This window comes from Papio anubis, chromosome 11 (assembly GCF_008728515.1).
Source record: "Papio anubis isolate 15944 chromosome 11, Panubis1.0, whole genome shotgun sequence".
Taxonomy (NCBI): Eukaryota; Metazoa; Chordata; class Mammalia; order Primates; family Cercopithecidae; genus Papio; species Papio anubis.
Genome location: NC_044986.1, coordinates 112170859 through 112193792, shown reverse-complemented (window position 1 = coordinate 112193792; position 22934 = coordinate 112170859). Strand labels below are relative to the sequence as shown.

At 45.0% G+C, this 22934-nt stretch overlaps 1 protein-coding gene across 13 annotated transcripts in view; it reads right to left on the bottom strand.

Moving 5' to 3' along the window:
- FRMD4A (FERM domain containing 4A) overlaps positions 1-22934 on the bottom strand; it is a 693308-nt gene that overhangs the window by 156317 nt on the left and 514057 nt on the right. For all 13 annotated transcript variants that reach the window (XM_003903401.5, XM_009214008.4, XM_009214010.3 and 10 more), the window contains one exon: positions 10856-10950. In XM_003903401.5, the coding sequence (XP_003903450.1) occupies positions 10856-10950 (95 nt within the window). The remainder of the gene's footprint in view (positions 1-10855; positions 10951-22934) is intronic.

Here is a 22934-nt window from a genome sequence, read left to right as displayed (position 1 = left end):
AGGAGGATCTGAGAGAGAGAATATTCCACTTGTGGAATATTCAAGATTAGTCGATGGTCCAGGCTTGAGATATCCTCATCCCAACCCATTGGCACACGAGTGACCACACATGCTGCAAGAGATTAGACTTAGGTCCCTGGGGGTCACCATTCACATGTGATGAACTTCAAGGTGGGGACATGTCATGTGAAGCGACGCAGATAGACATCATTTGGATTCCAGTCTGTTGGGTTTATGCACTGCCAATTCTTCTTCATCCACAGAGGACAAACTGATGGATTCTCCTTCTAGAAAACTTTATTCCCCACATTAAACTTTTTAAAAGAATGACTTTTTAGGCAATGAATTTGACTGGCAATTCCTTTGTTCCTGGCCATCTGTTGGTTTAACAATTATCAAGCAATTAAATAGACTAGAAAGGAAAGTAAGAAAATGGGCCAGGTGCAGTGGCTCACGCCTGTAATCCCAGCACTTTGGGAGGCCATGGTGGGTGGATCACGAGGCCAGATTGAGATCAACCTGGCCAAAATGCTGAAACCCCGTCTCTACCAAAAATACAAAAATTAGCCGGGTGTGGTGGCGCATGCCTGTAGTCCCAGCTACTTGGGAGGCTGAGGCAGGAGAATCGCTTGAACCGGGGAGGCAGAGATTTCAGTGAGCCGAGATTGCACCACTGCACTCCAGCCTGACAACACAGTGGGGCTCTGTCTCAAAAAAAAAAAAAAAAAAAAAAAGGTCAGGAAGCAAAGAGAACATGGAAGCTGGGATGACTTCTACAAGATCCTACACGGAATAGTTGGCCTCTGAGGACAAATGACATTCCTTCCTCCACTTTCTCTGCTTTAACTCAAACACTCCAGTCCTGTGAGGGGATCATGATGTGTGGCCTTGCATGGCTCCAGTGGCCGGTGGAGAGGCAGACTGGAGTCCTCGGACCCTCAGGAGGAAGGAGGTCAGCTGCCTCCATTTTAAGGGCTTGTAAAAGTCTCTCACTGAAGGCTGCTTATAAAGGCAGACTGAAGGGACATGTGACCCATCCAAGGCCCTTATGAAAACTGCCCACTATTTGGGCAAAAACTGAAAGATGGATTAAAAAGTGAACTGGAAACCATAATTCTGGGGCCACCACTTTTGGCTGCAGCACTTGTTAAAATGTTGTTTTCGGCTGGGCGCGGTGGCTCACGTTTGTAATCCCAGCACTTTGGGAGGCCGAGACGGGCGGATCACGAGGTCAGGAGATCAAGACCATCCTGGCTAACACAGTGAAACCCCATCTCTACTAAAAATACAAAAAATTAGCCGGTCGTGGTGGCGGGTGCCTGTAGTTCCAGCTACTCGGGAGGCTGAGGCAGGAGAATGGCGTGAACCCAGGAGGTGAAGCTTGCAGTGATCTGAGATCGCGCCAATGCACTCCAGCCTAGGCGACAGAGCGAGACTCTGTCACACACACACACAAAATGTTGTTTTCTGCTCATCTCGAAGTCACATTTCCTGTATTCTACAGGGTCAAGAATTCCACACTGCAAAGCCTTTTGCTTTCCTATTAAACCTTTCACAGTCCTGACATCAAGTGCTTTCCTCAAACCTTTTATGTTTCTTTTGCATTAGGATGGGATGGAACGCAAAGTGGTAAAGAGGCATTTCCTTTATACAGTTTAACTAAGAGATGCCTGATAGCTTGGTTTTCATGATTCTCATTGATTTTTCATTTGAGAACGCACTTCACTGCCTTTGCCAATCATAACACACACATACACACACACGCACAAAAGCATCCCAGCAGCCACTCAGAGTATTTTTGTTATTATGTGACTGATAACTATCTTTAAAGCTGAGCAAGATAACGCTCATTTGGTTTATGGTTGCAGTAGGTCAAACTGTCAGGTCAGTAATAAATTTGCAATTGCTTCTGGGCAATAGAAATTGGATGCATTCATTTAACAGATTGCTTTTAGCTTCTACATATAAAACAAATAGATTTTTGGTTCAAGTGTTGGCACCTTCAATAGCGATGGCCTCAGGGAGAGCTTTGTTTATAGTTACTGGAGGGTGGAGGTGTGTGATAAGTCTATCTGAATCCGTCACTTTCCAGATCCAGGGGGAGAATGATACTGCCTGGCTTCTAGATGTTTTTATTGTAACAGGCAATTTCATATGGAATGATTTCTACAGAAAGCCAAAGCGAGAGATGAAGTTCTTATATGTTTTATCTATTTAGAGACAGGGTCTCACTCTGTTGCCCAGGCTGGAGGGCAGTAGCGCAATCATAGCTCACTGCAGCCTTGAACTCCTGGGCTCAGGTGATCCTCCTGCCTTAGCCTCTGGAATAGCTGGAACTACAGCCACAGTGATACACTGCACCTGGGTAATTAAAAAAAGTTCTTTTTGTTTTCTTTTGTTTGTTTGTTTTTTTTTTTTTTTGTAGAGACAGGGTCTCACTATGTTGTCCAGGCTGGTTTCAAACTCCTGGCTTCAAGCAATCCTCCCACTTCAGCCTTCTGAAGTGCTGGGATCACAGGTGTTAGCCACCACACCTGGCCAAGTATATGAAATGCTTATAGATGTTGCTGGATGGAGGTGGGGAGAGGAGTTCTTCAAATGGAAGAATGTTGATGTATTTAGTATCCTTGTCTTGTAGTGTGTGTGTTCATCAAGGACAGACCAGGCACTTTGGGAGGTCGAGGTGGGTGCATCACCTGAAGCCAGGAGTTTGAGACCAGCCTGGCCAACATGGTGAAACCCTGTCTCTACTAAAAATACAAAAAATTAGCTGGGCGTGGTGGCAGACGCCTGTAATCCCAGCTACTAGGGAAGCTGAGGGATGAGAATCACTTGAACCCGGGAGACAGAGAGTGCAGTGAGCTGAGACTGTGCCACTGCACTCCAGCCTGGGTGACAGAACAAGACTCCATCTCAAAAAAAAAAAGGACCGACCAGTGATACTGATTTCACTATCAACCCTTAACAATACAGGAAGGTTAAAGTAGGGTGTATACTGGGGACACCAGATTACTAAATCTGGGGCTCTCTAGCCCAGGAGAAATTGTTGGCTCCACTATGTTTTCTTAAGTCTATTCCAAATTTTCTTTTTAAAAATATTTTATTTTAGTTTTTTAGAGACAGAATCTCATTCTGTTGCCCAGGCTGGAGTGCAATGGTGCAGTCATAGCTCACTGCAGCCTTGAATCCCTGGGCTCAAGTGATCTTCCCATCTCAGCCTCCTGAATAGCTGGGACTACAGGTGCACACCACCACTCCTGGCTAATTAAAAACAATTTTTTTTTTGTAAAGTAGGGGTTTTGCCATGATGCCCAGGTTGGCCTCAAACTTCTGGCCTCAGGCAATCTTCCCACCTCTGCCTCCCAAAGCACTGGGATGGCAGGCATGAGTCACCATACCCAGACCCCAATTTTCTTTTCTAGCAGCTTCTACACCATGTTTTGTGAATCACTTCCTAATCTACAAACACAAGCTCAACAAGGCGTCAAGGAACTGTGCTTTCTGGATCTCCAGTGGTTAACAGAAGATGCTAAATAAATATTTGTTAAGAGAATGAATACAGCAGCTTCACAATATGCCCCACAGATCCATATTCTTGTAGGTTCAGGGACTGCTGTATAGACACAGCTCCCATCCTAAGTAAACAGTCTCCATATTAAGAATTCACTCTGCTCATCTGTGCCAGGTTCCCAGCTCCCTCTGGTCATTTGCATCGGGAAGGAAAGGAGGGAGAAAGCCGCATCCCTAAGCTCTCCTTGGAGGACACCGTTCTTTTTAAATTTATCTTAGCTGTACACAGAAAGAGCTATGCCCAAGCACTTCTCTGGTCACTAAATGTAAGGTACTGTTGTGTGTTTGCCGTTGTTTCCGACAACACAGCATGGGTCGTCTGAGAGGTGGTAATGAACACTGAATGCTGCGCTCCCAGAAGCAGTTATTACAAGCCAGGCACGGAGGCTGCAGCCACTGACTTTCTCCTCTCTCACCATCCAGCAGATAATACGTGGAAATCCCAAACCTATTTCTAAATAAATTGCTTTCCCAGAGCTGTGTCTTGCGGTTGTTTCTTCTGCAACTGGAAAATTGCTTTTCTATTTTGTTTATTTTTAAATTGTAGATAAGCTTGTGGCCAGGAATGCTGAACAACTGAACCCTTTGCAGAGGCCCTAGCCAATGCCAGTCACGGGTGAAGCAAACGCAAGAACACAAGGACAGCACAGACCCGAGCTCACTCCCGTGCACCAGCGTTCCTGGCACTGGTTCTAAAGATGCGTCTTCAATGAGTCAGGCCTTTTTCTTTTTCTTTCTTTCTTTCTTCTTTTTTTTTTTTTTTTTTGTTGAGACGGAGTCTCACTCTGTCGCCAGGTGGGAGTGCGGTGGCACGATCTTGGTTCACTGCAATCTCCTGCCTCAGCCTCCCAACTAGCTGGGATTACAGGCGCCTGCCACCAAGCCCAGCTACTTTTTTTTTTGTTTGTTTGTTTTTTGAGTAGAGATGGGGTTTCACCATGTTGGCCAGGATGGTCTTGATCTCTTGACCTTGTGATCTGCCCGTCTCGGCCTCCCAAAGTGTTAGGATTATAGGCATGAGCCACCGTGCCCAGCCAGGCCATTTTAACTTTAACAGTTTGAGTAAATCAGACTCCACAGACAGCACCAATCAGGTGATTCAATTAATTAGGATATAGTCTGCTGAAAGAAAAGATCCTTAATTGTTTGCCATCTAGGTTCTTAAACTAACATCCTGGCCACAGGATGTCTGTGAGCACTCTAAAATTTAAGCAAAAATTTATTTTGTATGTAAACTTTTATGAAGGAAAGGGAATATAACTTCAAATTTCTTTTTTTTTTTTTTTTTTTTTGAGACGGAGTCTCACTCTGTCGCCCGGGCTGGAGTGCAGTGGCCAGATCTCAGCTCACTGCAAGCTCTGCCCCCCAGGTTCACGCCATTCTCCTGCCTCAGCCGCCCGAGTAGCTGAGACTACAGGTGCCCGCCACCTCGCCCAGCTAGTTTTTTGTATTTTTTTAGTAGAGACGGGGTTTCACTGTGTTAGGCAGGATGGTCTCGATAACTTCAAATTTCAAAGGGGGCTGTGATGAAATGAGAGGTTAAAAGCTGCTTGTTTTCTTTTTTTTTTTAAGAGATGGGGTCTGGGGTCTTGCTCTGTTGCCCAGGCAGGAGAGCAGTGGCGCAGTCATAGCTTGCTGTAGCCTCTAACTCTCGGGCTCAAGCAACTCTCCTGCCTCAGCCTCCCAACGTGTTGGGATTACAGGTGTGAGTCCCAAGCCCAGCCCATATTATTAACTGGTATGTGAAAATAAATTCTAACTATACCTGTCTTTTAAATTTGGAGTAATGGCTAACCAAGTTTCTTCTCTTTCTTCCTCATATTTCGAAACACTTTTTAAAGGCATTAAAAAAAAAAAACCCCAAAACAAAAATCAACAACAAAAGACACTTATTTACAGCATTCAACAAGCAATTCTTAAAATTTATGACAGGAGATTCAAACTAAAATTTAAACAGATTATGACAATCATTACTTCAACTTGGGTGTGTTTGACCATTTCTGCTGAATAGCGTAAAAGTTGTTTAGTTATAGGCTATAGCTTCTGATAATGGGATCTTCCATTCCCACCTCACCCCCTAGCCCACAAGTTACTTCTTGATTTTAATTAGTTTTGTTGTTTTTGAGACGAGGTCTCACTCTGTCACCTGGGCTGGAGGGTGGTGGTACAATAGTAGGTCACTGCAGTCTTGAACTCCTGGGCTCAAGTGATCCTCCTGCCTCAGCCTCCTGAGTAGCTGGGACTACAAGTGCACCACCAAGGCTTGCTAAGTTTTATTTATTTATTTATTTATAGACAGATTCTCACTCTGTCACCCAGGCTAGAGTGCGTGGTGTGATCTCGGCTCACTGCAACCCCCACCTCCTGGGTTCAAGCAATACTCGTGTGTCAGCCTCCCATAGTAGCTGGAATTACAGGCACGCACCATCACACCCACTTAATTTCTATATTTTTAGTAGAGACGGGGTTTTACCATGTTGGGAAGGCTGGTCTCGAACTCCTGACCTCAAGTGATCTGCCACCTCAGCCTCCCAAAGTGCTGGGATTACAAGCGTGAGCAACAATTTTTTTTTTTTTTTTTTTTTTTTTTCTGGTAGAGATGGGGTCTTGCTATTGCCCTGGCTGGTCTTGAACTCCTCCCGGCTTCAAGGAATCCTCCCACCTTGGACTCCCAAATTGCTGAAATTATAGGCATGAGCCACTGCACTTAGCCCACAATTAAAAACATAATAATAATTGAAATGTGGGTCTTAAAACAGTGATATAAATATTTCAAAAGTAAAACGTAAAAATGAGTTTCTCTAAGGGATGAATGCCAGTGTTTGATAAATGAAAATCTCAGTTACCCTATTTGTACACCTGGAAACATTAAACCTGAACTTCCGAGTTGGTTCTGCTATTGTTAGGAACGGAAGTTAGAAGGGAGATAGTCTGTAACTTTACAGGCCCCTGGGATGAGTCATTGCTAGCCCCCAACATTCAATGCTGAAGTACAATCAGCTTTTCTTCTTTGTTCTGGAGGGAGAGAGCAAAAGAAATACTGCAACATTCCCGCTGTCTAGAACAAAGATTTTCAAATTTGCCTGTACACTAGAATCAACTGAAGAAGCTTTGAAAATTAATGCTCAGGTCACACCCAGGCCGATTCCACTGGAATTTCTGGGGGGTAGGTCCCAGGCACTGGTATTTTATAAAGTTTCCCAGGTAATTCCAATGTGTAGCTAAGGTTGAGATCCATAACTCCAGCAAAATATAATTTTTTTTTTTTATTTTTTGAGACAGAGTCTCGCTCTGTTGCCCAGGCTGGAGTGCAGTGGCATGATTTCGGCTCACTGCAACCTCTGCCTCCTGCATTCAGGTTCAGATTCTCCTGCCTCAACCTCCCAAGTCACTGGGATTACAGGCGTGTGACACCACGCCTGGATAATTTTTTGTATTTTTAGTAGAGCCGGGGGGGGGGGGGGGTTTCACTGTGTTAGCCAGGATGGTCTCGATCTCCTGACCTCATGATCTGCCCACCTTGGCCTCCCAAGGTGCTGGGATTACAGGCATGAGCCATCGTGCCCAGCCAATAATGATTTTAACATCAGATTTATACCTGGCTCTTGGTTAGTTTCAGGATGTTTTAAAGGCTGCCAAAATGTCATTGTTTGCATATGTCACCATGATTCAGATAATTTATATAGATGACCACCTGTATCTCTTTTTATGAGGACAGAGTTAGTAAAAGTAAAAGGAGGCCAAATGCAAATGAATCCTGGTACAGAAGACAGCATTTGTAAAAAAAAAAAAAAAACTGGGGAAATTGGAATCAGGTCTGTAGTTTAGTTAGTAATATAATACCAATGTTCATTTCTTAGTTTTGATTAAAGTAACATCATTTGCAAGATGTTGACATCTGTTGAAGTTGGGCGGAGGTTGTAAAGGAACTCTCTAATGATTGCAATTCTTCTTTAAGTCTATTTCAAAATTAAAGTTAAAAGATTAAAAAAAGAGAAAGCAGGCCTAGTATTAATGCTGCAAAACTGTTGATTGCTAACAATATTAAACATTCTTGGGCATAAGTTCTTATACTGTGACTTAGATGCTTTATTAATGAATACAACTTATGGGGTGAGAGAAGCTTACAGAAGTTTCCAATTTCCTGTCTACATTCTGCTTCATATATATTTTCTCCAGTTTCATCTGGATCCCACAAAATGTCAAAAGCAGTTAATTCTGAAAACGTCTGACAATATATGGCCTAGAGTCACACATTCTACTATTTAGAAATTCTTTTTTTTTTTTGGAGACAGAGTGTCACTGTGTTGGACTGGAGTGGAGGCTGGAAGTGCAGTGGAACAATCTCAGCTCACTGCAACCTCTGCCTCCCAGGTTCAAGCGATTCTCCTGCCTCAGTCTCCCAAAGAGCTAGGATTACGGGTGCATGCCACCACACCTGACTGATTTTTGTATTTTTAGTAGAGATGGGTTTCACCATGTTGGCCAGGCTGGTCTTGAACTCCTGACCTCAGGTGATCTTCTCGCCTCAGCCTCCCAAAGTGCTGGGATTACAGGTGTGAGCCACTGCGCCCAGCCCACTATTAGAAATTCTACTCTTAGTAATGATCATGCTGCTGGTAAGAGTATCGTGCACATATATGGCACTTTACAGTTTATAAGTGCTTTCCACGTGTTAGTCTTGTTTTATTTGCATTAGGAAATAGACAAGTACATGTGATACACCACAGGCTGTCACAAAGAATGAAACTACGATTGCATTTTACTATAAAACACACAGTGTAGCACCTGTATAAAGCAGACACACACACGCTCACAATACACATGTAGAATTAGAAAATACGATCATAAAACAATCTTGCTGTAGTGTCCCGTGATACAGAGCAAGGCTGGGGGAGGTAGTACTGTTAAGCTAGCGCTTACTACCTAGGAATCACCACGCCAGAGCAGGTGACACCCAAGGGCACTATTTTGCAGGGGAAGTTTTTATTCTTCTTTCCTACCAGGTAAAGGAGAAAAGTTCAGACAACCAAAGAGACACTCACAATGTCTGTTGGCCCTGGCATTGTCCCACCAGGACTGAGAGCCCCTAAGTCGTGGCCTCCCTACTGCCCAGCCTTGAAGGCGCTAGCTCTTCACCTCCTCTGGGCTCCTGACACCTGCCCTTTCCCCTGATGCACCAGGCACATCTGCCAGTTCTTTTCCAGAAATATTTTGCCAGCTCCAGCGATTTTCCAGTGACCTCCTGCTGGCTGGCTGCCACTCCTTCTATGGCTGGAGAGACCCTCCCACCTAGACTCTGGGGCAGGTGATCGAAGTGGCTGCACTTTCTCTGGATCATGCCAGAAGGATGGCTCACTCCTTTTCATCACTGCCCCCCACAGAGCCTCCACGAAGCCAGCTCCACTACTAGACAGGGCAAGATACTTTTATCCAGTCTGGCTTCTATGCACGCATGCATGCACGCACACATGCACATGCTTTCCTGGTCAGCACGGAGAGCCAGGAGAGCTGAGACCTGGAGTGTACCGGCTTAGCTGGATAGGGAAGCTGGACTTGGCTGTGGGCGGCCCCTGCTGTGATGTGTGGCTTTGGTGCTCTCAACCTTCCTGGGAGATGAGTGACTTTCTACCTAGGTCCGATTCCTACCCATCAGTGCTGTTAGGGCAGTGATCCGAAATGTTCTGCAGACGCACATCATCTTCCCCTTCAGCCCAGGATCACGCGCTCATTTTTCAGTTCTTGTTTATTCAAAAGGAAAGCCTAATCGGGGCTCCTCTAGAGTTCATGGGATCTTTTAGTAAAAACTTACATAGGAAATATGAACAATGGGGCTATGATTAATTGAAACTTAGGGTTTCCTTCTGATTAGTGAAAACAGTCTCAACAGCAATTTAAGTGGTTTACAGTGATTCTCAGGAGAAAGGGGAGAGAATAATCTACATTTGTAAAAGTAATTGTTCTACATGTGCATTTGTTGAAAAGCTTTTAAAAAATTGTAGTGCTGAGTCCTTCCCCTCACAGCCCTGAACTTTTCCCAGCTGGGCTTACTTGGCCCTGCCTGCGATTCCTCCTGCCCACTGACGGTCACTCCCACCTGCGTTCCAGTTCCCTGCAGGCTCCAGGACAAGGGGCCGACCTTGCTCCTCCCAGCTTTCTTGAGGATGATGTGGCTTTGCTCCTGCTGCCTGCTCTCTGAACACACCACAGCCTGAAATGTTCCTGATTGACAGGGTGACCAGATGGTCCAGCTTGCCCAAGACAGTCCCAATGACACCCCCTTTTGTTCAGTGTCTCAATTTGGATAATAAGTCATAGGACCACCCTGTCCACTTGCAGCTCGCCAAGGTCAAGTATAGCCACGTGCAGGGACATCTGGTCGCCTCCCTCACTGGCCCATGTGGATGCCCACCTGTTCTTGCTTCAATGGCACCACCTGATTCCCGGGGCCTGGGCTCCCCTGTACTGTCTTGCCCGGCCACTAACCTAACACTGATCTATTAGTAGTTTAGGAAATCATCTCTGTAATTCTGAAGATCTGGAAGAGAGAGAGTGAGAGAGAGAGTGTGTGTGAGTGTGTGTGTGTGTGTGACTGTGTGTGCACAGAGGAAAGAGAATTATGAACTATTTTCTTAGAATACCTCATTTTTATCTAGAAATCTATACAGGTATTCACCATACTCTTTTGATAACAGTACACGAAAAAGAAAATGGAAATTTCAGTAAGGATTTTCCTTACTCTTATTACAAAACACCACTTTATAGAGCCAAACTGAAAAGACCCTTGAAAGCAAATATTCTTCTCATCAGATAAATGATCTGAATTTTTAATTTTCATAGTTGCTCTATTTCAGTTTAGACACTGAAACTGCACAGCTTATTTTCATTTTGAATTTATCATCAAATTCACTTTCTGTCATTGTTATCCCAACAGTAGAGAGCAATGTTTCATTTCCAGAAGTTTTCATTTAACTTAAACAAAAAGCAAACCCACATAGATCCACTTAAAAAAATAAACATTTCAGTCTGAACACAAACCTGCTTGATTAGAAGAACCAGTTTACCTAATAATTTTATAATATTAGCATCACCCTAATTATATCCTTTGGCTGTACCAGGCATGACCACAAGGCCTTTGAAATTCGGATGATGAACTTGGACTGACCCCAGACCATGGGACCCAAGTGGCCTGCAGCTGATTCCGCCACTGACAGCTGGAGTGGAGCAGTTTCGGGTTCTGCACTGACTTCCCCTTCGGGCTGTGGGGGCTCAAGGCAGTACTTACGTTTCATCTGTGAATGCTATTCCAAAGTACTCCTTTTCCTTCAGATTGAAGTGAGAAGCCACAAGGTCAAGAAGCTCTTTGGCCAACAGCTTGGGCTGCAAAGAGAATACAATGGAATAAGGGTAAATGATGAGAAACTGCTTTTCCTAAAATATGCAATCTCAGGTTTCCATAATTTTTTCAATGAAATGTCACAAAGCTCAAGTATTTTGAAGCAAATGATTTTTATAAACCCAAACAAATAGACAATGACACTGATGAGCACATAGCCAAGTCAAGGGTTATCAACAGATAGAGATCTTCTGTTTTATTATTTCCTAGAAGGTTTTTATATAAATATATTTATTTATTTATTTATTTATTTATTTATTTATTTATTTATTTATTTTTTAATTGAGATGGAGTCTTGCTCTGTCATCCAGGCTGGGCCGCAGTGGCATGATCTTTGCTCACTGCAACGTCTGCCTCCTGGATTCAAGCAATTCTCATGTCTCCACCTCTGAGATTACAGGCATATGCCAACACGCATGGCTAATTTCTTTTTTTTTTTAATTTTTTTTTATTTTTAGGAAAGATGGGGTTTCACCATGTTAGCCAGGCTGGTCTCTGACTCCTGGCTTCAAGTGATCCACCTGCCTCAGCCTCCCAAAGTGCCATGATTACAGACGTGTGCTACCATGCCTGGCTAATTTTTGTATTTTTAGTAATCCCAGCTACTTGGGAGGCCGAGGAAGGAGAATCGCTTGAACCCACGAGGCAGAGGTTGCAGTGAGCCAAGATCACGCCACTGCACGCCAACCTGGATGACAGAGCAAGACTCTGTCTCAAAAAAAAAAGGTATCTGCCAGTCTAAAGAAGTACACCAGAGCATTAGGCATAAAGTCATGGTAGATGTTTGTATTGTTAACATGTTATTCACTTTGGTCTGTCACTACCAAAATGACCACAGAACACCAGGCACTGAAGTGTGGGAGGGAGGGAAAGGCTGTCTGATAGGGATACAGGGCTAGAAGAGAAGAGTTATTTCTAAACTAGCTTCCAGGTCATGATTTGAAAATACATTGCCTTTATGAAAATTACTCCATTCTAAGCATACTCACCAGATATTAGGAAAGTTATTTCAGTATCTGTTGGGTTTTTTTTGTTTGTTTTTTTGTTTGTTTTTGTTTGTTTGTTTTGAGACGGAGTCTTGCTCTGTCACCAGGCTGGAGTGCAGTGGCGTGATCTTGGCTCATTGCAACCTCAGCCTCCCGGGTTCAAGTGATTCTCTTGCCTCAGCCTCTCGAGTAGCTGGGACCACAGGTGCACGCCATCATGCCCAACTAATCTTTGTATTTTTAGTAGAGACAGGGTTTCACTGTGTTGGCCAGGATGGTCTTGATCTCTTGACCTCGTGATCCACCTGCCTCGGCCTCCCAGTGTTGGAATTACAGGCGTGAGCCACTGTACCTGGCCGACAGCTGGTTTCTTATCTCACTTTTTGGGTACTGCTATGGACAGAACTATATCTCCCCAAAATACATGTGTTGAAGCCCTGGCATCCAGTGGTATCTGGAAATGGGACCTTTGGGAGCCAATTAGGTTTCAATGAGGTTATGAGGGTGGGCCCCCCCAAGAGGGGATTTGTATCCTTATAAGAAGAGACACCAGAGAGCCTGCTTCCTCTCTCTGCCATGTGGGGCCAAAGTGAGAAGGCGGCCCTTACCAGGAGCTAACCATGCTGGCACACTGATCTTGAAATGACTGTTTAATATAACAGACATTTATTTATTGAGTGCCTACTATGCACAGGGCACTGCCCACACGCTGTAGGAGACAGAAGAATAAGCAAGACACAGCACAGGCCCATAAGGACCTTAGACTTTGATCAGGAACACGGAGTATGAGCTAGCGCTAAGTTTAAAAAGCCAAAGAAGATGCTCCACCCTTTTCTGCCTCACTCCTGGGCCCCTGGGTGGCAGCCTCAGGGCCTAGACAACCATCATTTCACTGATGAAAACCACTTAAACTGGAAGAGTGGGTTTGAAGCTTCCTCCCCAGCAGACAGGAATCGACAGGAGAATCCAACGTGATAAATCAACACCACCTCATAGTCTGTACTTCCATTCACACTGAACTTTGAAAACATGAAAAAGCAATCTCTATAACCAACAGGGAATTCAAGGTGATACGTCAGACCCTCCTTCACTCCTGGTGGAACGTCTACTCTAGGAGAACGCAGTAGAGTAAACGCGGCACATCTCAGAACGTCGCTGATCAATTACAAAGTAGAATGCAAGACAGGTGCTCTTGAAGCTTCCAGTAAATGCTGCGTTTGCCATGGGCTGTGGCCAGCACTACCTCCACTCCCAGTAAGTATTCGGCTGCCCAATAACAGAGGCTTTGCTGGATCACTTGTGACTATGAGGTAGTGCGGCTGCTTTTCAAATTGCAATGTATTGGCCGGGCGCCATGGCTCACGCCTGTAATCCCAACACTTCGGGAGGCCGAGGTGGGCAGATTGCGTGAGGTCAGGAGTTTGAGACCAGCCCAGCCAACATGGCAAAACCCTGTCTCTACTAAAAATAAACCAATTAGCCAGGCGTGGTGGCGCGTGCCTGTAATCCCAGCTACTCAGGAGGCGGAGGCAGGAGAACTCTTGAACCTGGGAGGCAGAGGTTGCAGTGAGTAGAGATCATGTCACTGCACTCCAGCCTCGGCAACAGAGTGAGGCTGTCTCAAAATAAAAATAAATAAATGAATAATAAATAGCAATGTAGAGATGCTCCTTGACTTATGGTGGGGTTACATCGTGGTAAGCCCATTGGAAGTTGAAAATACTGTAAATCGAAAATACATTCAATACACCGCACCCAGCAAACATCACAGCTTAGCCTAGCCTACCTGAAAGGTGCTCTAAGCACTGCCATTAGCCTACTGTTGGGCAAAATCATCTAATGTCAAGCCTGTTTCATCATAGAGTGTTGAATGGCTCATGTACTTTATTTAATTCAGTACACTGCAGACTAACAGCTGTTTGCTCTTGTGACTATACAGCTGAGCAGCCCTGCCAGAGCGTATTGTACCACATACTGCTAGCCTGGGAAAAGATCAACATTCAAAATTGGAAGTTCAGTTTCCGCTAAAAAGGGCATTGCTTTTGCACCAGTGTAAAGTAGAAAAATCGTAAGTCAGACCATCGTAGGTCAGGGACAGTCTGTGATATAATTTACCTGTCCAAATGATTGCTACCCCTTTCAAAGTAGTCGTATTTCTCTGATGCTTGCCATTTCTTAAAACATTTTTGATAATCTTTTGGGTTTGCCCTTGAAGCTTGTGTCAGATTTGTCAACGCGTTTTCACTGGTGATAAATCTTCTTGTGCTTGAGAATGGATTTGATTTTTTTTTCAAATGCCAAAAGTCACTTAAAGTCAAGTCTAGTGAACAGAGACAGAGGACAAAGAATGGGTGGTTACGCCTGGCCAACCCAGTTTCATAAAATGAAGTGTGACTACCAAGTAATTCTTGTGGGTTCTTGGGGATTATGGTGAGAGGTCTGTCTGGTCCAAACTTGAAAACAATAAAACTAAGATTTCGTTCTCTTTGAGATTTTAACTTTAAGACTGGGCACAGTGGCTCTTGCCTATAATCCCAGCACTTTGGGAGGCTGAGGCAAGAGGATGCCTTAAGCCCAGAGGTTTGATACCAGCCTGGGCAATATAGCAAGACCCCATCTCTACAAAAAAATTTTAAAAATTAGCCAGGCATAATGGCATGCACTTGGGACTAGTCTTAGCTATTCAGGAGGCTTGGACAGGAGGATCGCTTGAATCCAGGAAATTGAGGCTGCAGTGAGCTATGATCATGCCACTGCACTCCAGTCTGGGCAATAAAAAGAAAAAAGAAAGGGAAAGAGAGAGAGAGAGAGAGAGAGACAGAAAGAAAGAGAGAGGAAAGAGAGAAAGAGAAAAGGAAAAGAGAGTTAAACTTTAAAGCCAACATCTCAACAGATTTGATCAGAGATACATAAATTTGCCCAGGAAGAGAGTGATTCCCAGTGCTGGTATGGTTTATCTAGAACATATATTCATCACTCTACAGAATGATTGGGCCTGAATGGAAGGCGGTGAGTGGAGGCAGGGTGGGAGGGGCAGTTGGGGAAGGGAGATGAACCCAGGAAGCAAACATGATCTTAGCCAATAGGTGTTGAATATTTGGGTCCCTTACCAGGTGGTTAGGCCTTTTACGTGGCAGAAATGGAGGCCTGGGGTTACTTTAGCTGATCATGTTACTTTGAACTCTCCTAATTCCATGCCTCCCAAGGAATAGCTACATCCTGGATATGTCCCTCATATATGATCTCGTTATCAACCAGAATAGAGATTATTATTCTTTTGCCAAAGAAGATTCTGAGACTGAGAGATACCAGGCAGGCTGTCCTGGGTCTCACAGCCAAGCTGGGATTCAAAACAAGGTTCAGATACACCTCATGGAATATTATTTAGCCCTAAAAAGGAATGAAATTCTGACGTGGGTGGAACCTGAAGACATTATGCTAAGTGAAAGAAGTCAGACACAAAAGGACAAATATTGTATGATTGCACTTAGATGGGGTAATTAAACAGGCAAATTCATAGAGACAATAGAATAGAGGTTGCCACGGGCTGAGGTGGTGGCAGATGGGGGGTTATTGCTTAATGGTTACAGCATTTCTGTACTGGATGATGAAAAAGTTTTGGAAATATTAGTGACTGTTACATGACACTGTGGATGCATTTGATGCCACTGAATTGCACATACAAAAATGGTTAAAATGGTAAGTTTTATGTTACATACATTTTGACACAATTAAAAGGACAAATGGGGAAGAGAGGTCTGATAGTTTCAAAGCCCACATGCGTAATCCCTCTGCCACCCTACCTCTGTTGACCCTGCTTCCAGGGTGAGAGCCTAAGGATCATGCCTCAAGGGCCCTGGTTGAATGAGGGCTATATGACTCACTTGAAACCAGTGCACAGACATTATGGATTTATACATCAGTACTTTGAACTTGGTTAATGTGAGTCTTCCCCTGAGAATGAAAAATCAGGTTTCTCAGTCTGCAGAATAAAGAGATGGCTTAACACACTGAAGAATTCACCAGAGTAATGGATCCCACCATGGAAGCCTTGTGGAGACTGAGTTTTTGCCTTACCATGGTGATATGTCTCTCTAGTTTAGCCTGTCACACAACAATAAGAAAACAACTTTTCTTGGTGACTCATAAACTGAAGTCAAGGAAAAGGCTCTGAGCAGTAGCTGCCTGGCTGGAATAAACTTCATTCTTTCAAATAAACTTTTTCAACAATTTTACCTATCTGGATGTATATCTTTTGTTAAAAAATTTAAAAGGTCAGTCCCATTACTTTACACAACAGTTATTATAGACCCTATGTATCAATTTCCAGGAAGAAAAGCCTACATTTATTACTTGCAATTTACAAATGGAGAAATAAAGGCCCTGAAGAGGGAGAAAATGGATCCCAGAAGATGTTGAGCTTACAACTCCTGAATCTTAGCTGCTTTTAAAGTCACACACTTTTTTTCTGCTGTTATGGTGACAGGCAACAGCCCAGAAGGTGTATGCTCTGTCCATGAGAGTGAGAGCTGACGGATGGGCATGTAGTGGGAGTGAGAAATACATATCATTGTTTCATTGTTTAAGTCACAGAGACTTTGGGGGTTGTTTGTCATTGCAGCATAACCTAGCCTATCCTGATTGATTCAGGCACTGAGTTTTTCATTTTCTGTACAGTTGATTTAAAACAATTTGTGCCATCAGCCCCTTGATTTCCTGATCTTACAAATGAAGACAATATCCCCCTGTGATGTGACAGTGATTAATATACTACATTGTTCTGAAAGTTTGTTAAACTCCTTTAGAGAAAGTTGCTGGGCAAGCAGAAAGCAATCGGCTCTTATGTGCTTTGAAGGGATGTTTACAGAATCCCGCTGAGTATAATTTGCCAATTACTGGTGCTGTAAACATTTGTGGAGCTTTGCAGGGATTGGACTGGGAGCAAGGCCAGAAAGGCAGCTTGTAGCCCAGTCACGTTCTATTGGACAACCTGGGCAGGAGCCCAAAGGCCACGTGAGCAAGGCAGCCCTGTGCTCCTTGGGTTTGCCAGAATTAGCCTCTTGTGGGCCATCAGCCGTCCTGGTCCTAAGAGGTCATTACATCTAAGACTGACTTTCTCTTAGCCCATAATTAACTTTGTTCACTCAAATAGTTCCTCTTTTTTCTTTTTCTTTTTGTATCTCAGACTCTTTTTCCATCGTCCCTCTAAGCTTTTATTTCTCCTGATACCTGACAAATAAAATCTCCTTGCAAATATCCCTCCTTAACATATACTTCTCAGTGGCACCACTCACAGAGCTAATAGGACAGTCTTTCCAACACCAACTGGGCTTAGAAATCTGGGCTTCAGCCACGTGCTTTAGCAAGGAGAGGAAAGCACTGGTTCTAAATAATTAGGGAAGAAAGGAGAGGAGCTCTCAGTCAGTGCTTTGTGGCTCCAGCACCCAGATCTGAGTTCTTGTGAATGCTGGATGATTCCAGTGGGAACTGTTCACATTGCCAGCATGTTACAGGGTTCCAGATCAGGTCCTGACTACTTCTTGGCCTGCCTTCTTCCAGGCGGGACATGACCAACTAGAAAGATCAAAACAGCACTTAACGTGTTGCAGGGCTGTAAGGTGCTCTAGGCACACTGATATGGTTTGGCTGTGTCCCCACCCAAATCTCACCTTGAATTGTAATAATCCCCAGGTGTCAAGGGTGAGGCCAGGTGGAGATAACTGAATTGTGGGTGTGGGTCCCCCATCTGTTCTCATGGTAATGAATAAGTCTCACAAGATCTGATGGTTTTATAAACGGGAGTTCCCCTGCACAAGCTCTCTTGCTCACTGCCATGTAAGATGTGCCTTTGCTTCTCCTTTGCCTTCTGCCATGATTGTGAGAGGCCATGCGGAACTATGAGTTCACTAAACCTCTTTCCTTTGTAAATTACCCAGTCTCAGGTACGTCTTTATTAGCAGCACGACAACAGACTAATATACACACCCACATGACAACATCCTTTCAGGTGACTTCCACGAGCCCTTCAGGTAAATTCTGGGGAAAGGAATTCAAGGATGAGGTAGTACCCAGGCATCTCACCAATTCCTCACAGACTAATATATTCCACAGTATACTATACCACAGTATACTATACTCCATATAGTATCAAGCTGTAAATGCTAGCCTGGTATTTACCATCACTTATATATTATGCCACCAACTTAAACTTGACATGTGTATATCCAGATGGATGATCTTGGACAAATTGTGCAAGCTCTCTGGGCCTCAGTTTTCTCATCTGTACAATGATGAACTACCGTAGATAAAATGAGTTCCTATCCTAAGACATTATTTATGTTATTATTATTATTATTTTTAGAGACAGGGACTTACTCTGTTGCCCAGGCTGGAGTGCGGTAGTGCCATCATATCTCATTGCACCCTCCAACTCCTGGGCACCAGTGATCCTCCAGCTTCAGCCTGCTGAGGAGGGGGGACTACAGGCATGTACCACCATGCCTGGCTAATTAAAAAAAAAGGTTTTTTTTGTAAAGATGGATTCTTGCTGTGTTGCCCAGGCTGGTCTTGAATTCCTGGCCTCAAGTGACCCTTTTTCTTTGGCTTCCCAAAGCGCTGGGGTGACAAGTGTGACCCACTGCACCCAGCCTTTATTTTTTATGTTATTATTAAATTTAGCTTCTTCCTTTCCTACAAACGATCCTGCCTTCCCAAGAGTCTTATTCACCCATTCGAAAAAATTTAAACATCATCTGCATCCTTCCTGATCTCTTGAATCTAGTCAGTTAATATATCCTGTCTTTCTTATGTAATTTCAGGTAAGTTACTAAACCTCTCTGTGCCTCAGTTTCCTCTCAGGTATAAAATGAGGATAATGACTATACCCAGGTCACAGGGCTGTTTTGTGAATTAAATAAATTAGTCTGATCTATACGAAGTACCTAGAATGTGCCTGGCATGGAATGTTACATGTGTTCATGATTTCAGATCCTAATCATAAATTATTTAAAACATTCCACGTATGGCCAGGTGCAGTGGCGCACACCTATAATCCCAGCACTTTTGGAGGCCGAGGCAGGCAGATCACCAGAGGCCGGGAGTTCGAGACTAGCCTGGCCAACATGGTGAAACCCCGTCTCTACTAAAAATGCAAAAAAATTAGCTGGGCATGGTGGCACATGCCTGTAATCCCTGCTACTCGAGACGCTGAGGCACGAGAATCGCTTGAACCTAGGAGATGGAGGTTGCAGTGAGCCAAGATCCCACCACTGCATTCCAGCCTGGGCGACAGAGTGAGACTCTGTCTCAAACAAAACAAAACAAAACCAAATCCGCACTCCATATAGCATCAAGTTCTAAATGCTAGCCTGGTATTTAACATCACCCTTTGAACCCAGCCCCAGTTTACCCATCCAACCTCACTTTTGCCCAGTTCCCTATAAAAATATCCATTTCTGTTCAATCTATTTGATTGAACTAAAGAAAACACCAGTCTCATTTTTATTTCCAAATCTTTGTACATGCCATTCTCTCCTTCCCCCTTCCCATTTACATTTTATCCTGCTCAAAGCCCACTTCCTCCATGAAGCCCACCCTGACCATCCTGCCTACAAATACTCTCTCCCTCCTTTGGATTTCTACAGCATTCAACACAGGCACCTCAGTCACGCTTGGCACGTGTGCTCTTGTGTTGCGGTAAATTTTGTGTGATATGATTTGTTATACTCTATGGCGGGCTGAATGGTGGTCCCCAACAACGTATGTACCCATCCGAGTCCCTGGAGCCTGTATTACCTTTCATCACAAAAGACGTGATTCTTGGGAGGAGGAACTGATCCTAGTGGGCCCTAAATGCCATTATATTGTCTCTTTTTTTTTTTTCTAAGACGGGGTCTGGAGTGCAGGCTGGAATACAGTGGCACGGTCTCGGGCTGGAGTGCAGTGGCATGATCTCAGCTCACTGCAACCTCCGCCTCCCAGGTTCAAGAGATTCTCATGCCTCAGTCACCCAAGTAGCTGGGATTATAGGCATGTGCCACCATACCCAGCTAATTTTTTCTGTGTTTTTAGTAGAGATGATGTTTCACCATGTTGGCCAGGCTGGTCTCAAACTCCTGAGCTCAAGAGATCCACCTGCCTTGGCCTCCCAAAGTACTGGGATATATTGTCTCCTTATAAGAGAGATACAGAGAGATTGTTTTAAGCAGACATACAGGAGAGAAGACAGAGCCAGAGACCCGAGGGATGGGTGATGAAGACACAGGTGAGGAACCCCAGTCACTAGAAGCTGGAAGAGGTGGGGAAGCAATTCTCCCTTTCAGCTACCTCCAGAACCATGGGAGAGTCAGTTTCTGTTATTTTCCAGCCATCAAGTTTGTGGTTATTTGTTACAGCAGAGACAGGAAACTCATACACCCTCAGATGGAAACCCTGAAGACCTCATTTCCCTGTAATTGAAGGGAACTCAGCCCTGGTTGGTTGTGATAGGAACGATCTCAGTGTGAAGCCTGCATTGGTATTGGTGTTCTCTCTCCACGGTCCCCGTGGCACTCTGGGCGGGGAAGGCAGGCAGGCCTGGGTCTCAGCCGACCCTGGGTCACTCCATGGTGAAGCGGGCCCCTCAGGTTTCTTCTTGCTATCCTCACAGATCCTAAGTCATCTCACAGATTCTAAGTCAAAGGAATTGCCACTTCTGAGTTAATAGCATCCAAAAATAAATAAATAAACAGCAAACAAACAGCAACCATCAAGTGACTCCCATCTGTGCTTTGGGAGGAATCACAGTCTCCTCTGAAGAGCAACCTTCTCAGCTCTTGCTCTTCGCCAAGGGTGTTTTTGACAATTCCTTTGTCACCACAGAGCCCCCAGTGACTGCTGGGCTGCCAGGGTTTGGGCACACATGGCCGGATGGCACAGCCACAGCTGCTGCTCTGTGCCCAGCCCTGCCTGCCCATCCACTCTGCCTGGGACCCTGTGACCCGCTGGATGGATGGCTCCCTGCCCTTTAGGAGTGGGTGCAGCTGTGAGAGGGCAGACAGGGGCTGTCTGGGAGTGAGTGTAAAACGTGGCCCGACTGCCCCCATCTCTCTGGACCGGAGGGGCTGGGGTTAGCTTTTCTGAAAACCCGGAGGCAGAGAGTGGGGAAAGGAGGGCCGCTTTGAATAAATGAGCCTGAGCAAGCTGCCGGGTCTGAAGCCTGGGCTGTCACTGTGTGTCCCTCCCCATCCCCACGGGGGCTCTGAGCCCAGCAAGGGCTCAGCGGCTGCTCATTATTCCTGGGGAGGAGGAGCTGCTGCGGGGGGAGCATGAGGTGACTCTGTGCAGCTCTGTCCACTGTGTGGCCAGCAGGTCTGGGCGGAGACTCCCCTCCCCGTCACCCTGCTGATTAGCTGGGAAGGCTGGTTTCCTTCCTGCCTCTCCAGCACAGCCCTGGGTTCTGTGGCAGGGGACACAGGGAGGCTACTTCCTGTAGGCAGACGGGTGTGGAGAACAATGGAGTTGTACCGTCTTGGCTCTCAGGCACCCAGAACAGGTAGGGGAGACCCCAAAGCCAAGATCAGAGACCCGCCTGCCAGAGGGGGCATCTCTACCCAGAGGTCCCTGCCCAGCCTGAATCAGGACCCATTGGTGCACATGAGGCAAATCCTTTACCTCTAGTCTAGGAGTGACAGTGGCATCACGTTGCTGCAGCAGAACAGCAAAGCTGCCAACAACAGTGCCCACCTGTCCCTGCCTGCAGCTGCTACTTCACACGAATTCACGCAGACAGCCCTAGAAGCCAGAAACATCTGAAGCAGACACCAGGTTTGCCCCCATGTGACACAGGGAACTGAGACACAGCCAGAGAAGCAACTTGTCAAATTCACACAGCGAATCAGTGGGAGAACTGAACCACAGCACAGAGGTGGGCATGGGTCACCCGGGCTTAAAGAAAGAGGCAGAGAGACCATCTGCCGCACCCTCTTCATTACAGCAGCAGAAAGGAAAGCCTAGGGGAGGCCAGAAACCTGTCCAGGATGAGGGCGGGCACCTTGGTTACACCAGCATAGGTGAGGTGGCTCCCAAGTGTCCGCCACACCTCCGTCCTTTGTTCCCGCTAATGTTACACTTAGGGGACAGAGCAGGTCTCAAAGCTCTGAAGCAGGAAGGGAAGATACAAAAGTACATCAAGGATAGGGGTAAAAGTGGTCACTGACAGAAATGGAAACGATGCTTGGGTCTAGATTTGCAGGTGCCCCTCTCCCAGTGCCAGCATCTTCTGCACAGCACCTGCGCTATAAGCTTTGCTTACATCATCTCATTTAATCTTCAAAGCAACCCTGCAACGGTCTGCTTATGGGACACTGAAGTTCTGAAATGTTACATGGTATGTCCGAGGTTCTAACCACAATGGGTGTGGGGCCTACGAGGGCTTCCGTCCAGTGCTGACTATAAAGCCTTGTTTTTTATTCAACTAGATTAAATCCATTCATCAATTTATTTTTATTCTTAAAGTTTTAAAAAATTGACACAAAAAATATATTTCTTGTGTTGATTTTAAATATATAAATATCTGGCTGGGCACGGTGGCTCACACCTATAATCCCAGCACTTTGGGAGGCTGAGGCAGGAGGATCACCTGAGGTCAAAAGTTTGAAACCAGCCTGGCCAACATGGCGAAACCCTGTGTCTACTAAAAACTACAAAGAAATTAGTCCAGTATGGTGGTGCGCACCTGTAGTCCCAGCTACCTGGAAGGCTGAGGCAAGAGAATCGCTTGAACCTGGGAGGTAGAAGTTGCAGTGAGCTGAGATTGCATCACTGCACTCCAGCCTGACTGATAGAGCAAGACTCTTGTCTCAAAAAAAAAAAAATATATATATATATATACACACACACACACACACACATACACATACATATATATATTTTTGTGATGCATGACATGATGTTTTCATGTATATACACATGTGGGCTGACCAATCAGGCTAATAAACATATCC